This window comes from Durio zibethinus, chromosome 18, assembly GCF_047325235.1.
Source record: "Durio zibethinus cultivar Kanyao isolate XHJ-2024 chromosome 18, ASM4732523v1, whole genome shotgun sequence".
NCBI lineage: Eukaryota > Viridiplantae > Streptophyta > Magnoliopsida > Malvales > Malvaceae > Durio > Durio zibethinus.
Window position 1 is genome coordinate 4,297,296 of NC_143179.1, and position 5,712 is coordinate 4,303,007.

General features: G+C 34.8%; 1 protein-coding gene across 1 annotated transcript; it reads left to right on the forward strand.

Moving 5' to 3' along the window:
- The first annotated feature begins 466 nt into the window (after positions 1-466).
- Positions 467-5,066, forward strand: LOC111299011 (uncharacterized). The gene is made up of 9 exons (XM_022893852.2): positions 467-710; positions 813-1,021; positions 1,664-1,845; positions 1,943-2,227; positions 2,312-2,370; positions 2,474-2,510; positions 2,638-2,709; positions 3,959-4,283; positions 4,460-5,066. Exons 1-9 carry the CDS (start codon positions 500-502, stop codon positions 4,826-4,828), a joined length of 1,749 nt encoding a protein of 582 aa, XP_022749587.2. The 5' UTR covers positions 467-499; the 3' UTR covers positions 4,829-5,066.
- Positions 5,067-5,712: the final 646 nt, after the last annotated feature.

The following is a 5,712-nucleotide window of genomic DNA, read 5'->3' on the forward strand; positions in this document are numbered from 1 at the left end:
AAGGTAAAAAGAATATGTGGGAAATGGAGATGGTAATGGTATAACACGTTTCAGAATGATTGGCAACTAAGAAAATAACACAGAAAACCGAGTTTTTGTTTTATGATAATAATAAAACCGGGACAGCTAAACACATTTTGTTTGAAAGCGGTGTGCTCAAAATCTACTGTGGTCTAACTGATATGATGAACAAAGGGAATAAAATAAAAATGGGAAATGTGAGAATTCGGATAGATAGCTCTGCGGGCTTGTTCCGTTTGTTGGGTTGTTCTTTCTACGAATGAATATGCTTTCAACAGCTGTCGATTTCTAATCTGTATGAAGGATAAAGTGTACTGTACATCCTACCCTTCAGGTTTAAAAGTAAGAATTTTAATGGGTATTTTAGTCAAAAACAAAAATTACCGACAAGATATAAAGGGACCCACCACCTTATAATCAGGTATTTTGTCCTATCCGTTAAGTTAGCAATGCTTTAATAAATTTCATCAACCTCTTAATGTTGCAATTCTCTCTCTATCTTCTCCTCTGCTTCCGGAAGAAGAGAGAACAGAGAAACAGGGAAGAAAAACAAACAAAAGCAAAAAACATAATGTTATGTTTAAGATCAAATCCTTATGCATTGTTTCTTCTTTTCCTTTTCTCTTTGTTTCTTTTCAAACATGAAGTAGTTTCTGAAGCCTCAAATGTCCAAACTTCACACATCCCAGGTATTCATTTTTTTAAAGCGAATTTTTGGCTTTTATTTCTAGGGTTTTGTTGGTTTTGACTCTTTCTTTTTTTTTTTTTTTTTTGTTAATTCTATTTGATAGGGTATTATAAAATTTTTGTCTTTGGGGAGAGAGAGCACATTGAAGTGCTACCATGGAGGAAGATAGAAAGGAGTAACCTTGCAGAGGGAAGTGAAGGAGATAACTCGTCTTTGATTTTGGCTGAAAAGAGAACCCACAGGAGGGACCCTCTTGATCATTTTAAGAAGTACACTGGTGGCTGGAATATCAGAAATGAACACTATTGGGCTGTCAGTTTCTTCTCTTCTTCACTTTTTAATATCATTTTTTTTTCTTTCTTACTGTATAGTTTTTTTTATTTATTTTCACTTTTTATGTCATTTTGGCACTTTTTGGAAAATTGAGATGTTTAGCCAGGAGTTATCAATTTTCTATGTACTTGTTGGCTGGTTGCATGTGTTTGGTTACTTAATGGGTTTTTTTCTTTCTTTCTTTCTTTTTTTTTTCAGAAAATGGAATGAATAAAACTTTTGTTGCTGTATAGAGGGCCTGAATTTCTACGGTTTTTTGCTGATTTTCTTGTTTGTATGTTATGATTTTTCATAGAAGTCTCTATACTTTTATGTCTTTGTAATTGGTCTTGATGTTTGAGAATGATTAATTCTAGCCCATTGAGTCATGCAATCCTGTTATTTCCTAGGTTCTTCCCTCATCTTTTATTTATTTCTGTTGTCTCACTTTTGATATTGTAATCTCAATTAAGAAATCTTCTTTTGAATTGAATTATTTTGGCAGTCACTTGTACTTCAACTTAAAACTCTCCTTACTATCTCATACTCTGTTTCCAAGTTTTCATATGTCTAACTTATAAAGTAGATTCTTTCTTTTTTTATTTTGTATTTAATATCATTTTTCTATGGCTTATGTTGCAGTCTGCAGGTTTTACAGCAGCTATTTTCTTTGCAATTGCTGCAATCTGGTTTGCGATATTTTTACTATGCTTGTTCATCATATGTATCCGTCATTGTTGTTGTCAACTAGATTCTTATGGCTACTCTCGGACAGCTTATGCACTATCTCTTATTTTCCTCATACTCTTCACCATTGCTGCAATGTAACTCTACTCCCTCTCTCTCTTTCTAAACTTTCAAGATATGTTTGTTTTAAATAACCATACGATTACTCACTCAATATTTAACTTCATATTACAGTGTAGGGTGTGTTGTGCTCTATACCGGTCAGGGAAAATTTCATAGCAGTACAACAAACACACTGGATTATGCTGTTCATAAGGCAGATGTTACTGCTGAAAACCTCAGGAATGTCTCAGATTATCTTTCTGCAGCTAAAAAAATTAGCGTGGATTCAGTTTTTCTGTCAGCAGATGTTCAAAAAGACATTGATGATATTGAAAAGAAGATCAACTCTTCTGCTTCAACTCTTTCCAGTCAAACAGGCGATAATAAAGACGACATTCAACATGGCTTGGACGGCATGTAAGTTGAAACTTTTAGAATCTTGAAATGAGAATAATCATGGAGTATTGATCATCAAAACTGATGTCATGCTAAATGTTGCAGGAGATTGGCTCTTATCGTTGTTGCTGCTGTGATGCTCTTTTTGGCATTTCTTGGATTCTGTAAGTTAAAATGTAGTTCTGATCATTGATCCTAGATTCTTAGTAATTAGAGTATTATAACATCATCTAAACTTTATGCTATTATTGTGATAACTGGCTGCAGTATTCTCCATTCTTGGATTGCAGTGCCTGGTGTACACGTAAGTGAAGTATCATTAACGTATTTTCAGTTGTACGCTTCATAATAAATGGTGTAACTCTTGAAGTGAACCTATGTTACTTTATTGCACTTCCCTTATCAAACACTTCTGTAATTAATGAATGCAGGCTGGTGATCTTTGGGTGGATTCTTGTTGCTGGCACATTTATTTTGTGTGGAGTATTTCATCTCCTCCACAAGTATGTTCTACTCAATTTCCCATGTTTCTCTGTAATCTCATGTTTTTAGTTTTTACCTTTCAAGAGCTTTAACAACTTAAATTGCATCTGTCTAATTCTAAGTAATTTCACTTATGTTTACTCATGCTTAAGGTTCTACTTTTATTCTAGCATACTTGTTTATTGTTCAAATCAGCTATCAACTTTAAGCCATATGTCACCTTTCATAAAAAAGGCTATGTATAAAATACCCGGGAATCAGACTAACTCGTGCAAGATATGTGTCTGCAGTTGTTTAATCTAAATGACTCGTAAGAAATCAGCTTTAAGATATAACTATGAGTAGAAACAAACAGGCTACTTTTCTATGGTTTTTGGCTGAAATTTCTTCCTTTAATAGCACTTTTCTTTTGTGTGTCTACTTCTTTTAGCCCCATTATTGGCATAATATTCATCGCTAAGTATTTACTAGAGCATTATCTTGGATGTGACCAAATTTATATCAGGCACTCTCTTGAATCTCATACGATACCTTAGTCATATATCTCTACTTAGTTATATACTGATAGAAGTGCTACAAACCTGCTGATTAGAGAAAATCTTTCTCACTCCCATTTTAATGCTAGAAGTTGATAAAAACTTTACCTACTCCAAGTCTATCCACAAATTTCTAGAGTTACATTTCAATTTTCCATTCTATATTAATGCTTTGACTTTCTTCCCATCCCTGTTTACTTGATTACTCTCTCTTGGTAAAATTTTAGATTTCTTTCTTCATATCTCAAGTTCTTCTAGGATTGGTTTAAAAGATAAGTTCTTTGCTGTCTTTCTTCGTGCTTTTCCTCTTTCTGGGGCTCAAAGGTTTTCCTGTTGTTAACCTATTAATATATGATTGATAAAGAATGATGGGAACCCAATGCACTGATCATTCAATAACATTTCTCTCAAATCAAATGTCACTTTCTCGACATCTTTCTTGAACTCACTCTGATTTGCTCATTCACACTTGAATGTTGATGCATATCTTTGTTATGTGCCTCATATTGTCAAATTTCTGACTTATTTTGATTTATGAACATTTTAATGGTGACTTAGCGTAAGATTTAATCTCTAGGTTGATGTTACAATCTCTAGGTTGATGTATGTGCTCAAGACTATTGTCATATTTGGCCACACAAAATAAAATATAAAAAATAAAAAAAAACGGTTGTTATACACTTCTTTAATATGATATACTCGCTAAATTAAAATTGTCTCTCATGCTTCACAGTGTGGTTGGAGATGCATGTGTTGCCATGGATGAATGGGTCCAGAATCCCACTGCCCATACGGCATTAGATGACATTCTGCCATGTGTGGACAATGCAACAGCCCAAGAGACCTTGTTACGAACCAAGAATGTGAGTTACCAACTTGTAAATGTCGTGAATGGTGTCATCAATAATGCTGCCAACAAAAATTTCCTGCCAGCATTGGCACCTTTATATTACAATCAATCTGGTCCATTGGTGCCAGTTCTCTGCAACCCATTTCATTCTGATCTCACCGAGCGGCAGTGTGCTTCTGGTGAAGTTGGCTTGGACAATTCCTCAGAGGTAATTAACAATAGCCTTTCCAAATATAAGTGGAAATTGCTTGTCCATACATAGGTAGGTATGCATCAGATGATAGTGCACATGCATGTAGTGTGCATGCCTTAATTGAAATTTCCCCTAAATGTAAAGAAATAAATTAAAAGAAACTCATGACTGTCTATATTTGTTTCAAACAGGTTTGGAAGAACTATACCTGTCAGGTTTCATCCTCTGGGATATGTACTACACGTGGGCGGCTGACCCCTCAATTTTATACTCAGATGTCAGCTTCAGTGAATGTCACTTATGCTTTGTATCACTATGGTCCATTCCTGGCTAATTTACAAGACTGCACTTTCGTGCGCGATACATTCACTGATATCAGTCATAATTATTGTCCTGGTCTGCAGCGCTATAGTCAATGGATCTACATTGGATTAGTAATTGTATCGGCTGCTGTGATGCTGTCATTGATCTTCTGGGTAATCTATGCAAGAGAAAGAAGGCACCGTGTTTATACTAAACAGTATGATGCTAGATCCGAAGGCACATACAAGGGTCAATAGGACTCAAAGCCTGATTAGCTGGTTGTTAATTTGCTTGTATATTTTGACAAACATACATTGCAAATTTTTGTACATTATGCTTGTTATCCTTAGGCTTGAATCTTGTGCGGTGCAGTCTATATGGCCATGCACAAAGATAAATTAGCGTTTGGACTTTGGAAGCCTCTCTTGGGAGGAATGACTTTCTTTTCCTTGGTCATTTTCTCTAAGCATGATGCACCTCTTTCTCTTCTAACAATCAAGTCTTAATAATTTGATGTCTTATAATTCAATTAAAAAATTTGGGCCGGTTCTCAGGTTGCCTAGGGCCAGGAGGAAGCATCTTTCCTTGTAGTATCTGCGAGTGTTGGATATTCCTGATGTTTGGAGAGGAGTGTTTGATTGTAACAATTCAAGAATCTGGAATTGTAAGTTTTCACTTTCATTTGCAACTTTGATTTTGTTCATAAAATTTAAAGATTTCATGATGCAAAAGTTAGTGCCATAAATTCAAAAATTATTTTATTTGTTTTCACATAGAGGTATTTCACAGTACGCAGAAGAAGATAATTGAGAAAAAAAATCACAATCTTATGTGAGGGCTAAAATCACAAAAGATATGTGCGAAATCTATCTTTATTTATTTAGTATATGTGTCATTATATTTACTTGTAGTGAATTTCAAACGAAAATTTGGACCCTCCTTTGCGGTGCTCAATCCATAAATCCACATCAATGGTAGAAGACCCATGACCAAATCTTACGAAATGATCGCTTCAATATTCCATGAGCAAGTTTCTGTGACAGGTCTTTATCAGTGAGATTAGGGACTCTCCAATTGTGGATTTGAATATGCCAGTTCTACTACGTGTAAAATTTTTTGGGTTGTTTGTTAGATATAAGGG

Excerpts from the sequence above, each read along its gene's own strand:
- LOC111299011 (XM_022893852.2), top strand. The coding sequence starts at position 500 with ATGTTGCAATTCTCTCTCTATCTTCTCCTCTGCTTCCGGAAGAAGAGA. Across the intron at positions 711-812 it reads CCAAACTTCACACATCCCAG|GGTATTATAAAATTTTTGTC; the intron begins GTATTCATTTTT and ends TCTATTTGATAG. Across the intron at positions 2,228-2,311 it reads CAACATGGCTTGGACGGCAT|GAGATTGGCTCTTATCGTTG; the intron begins GTAAGTTGAAAC and ends TAAATGTTGCAG.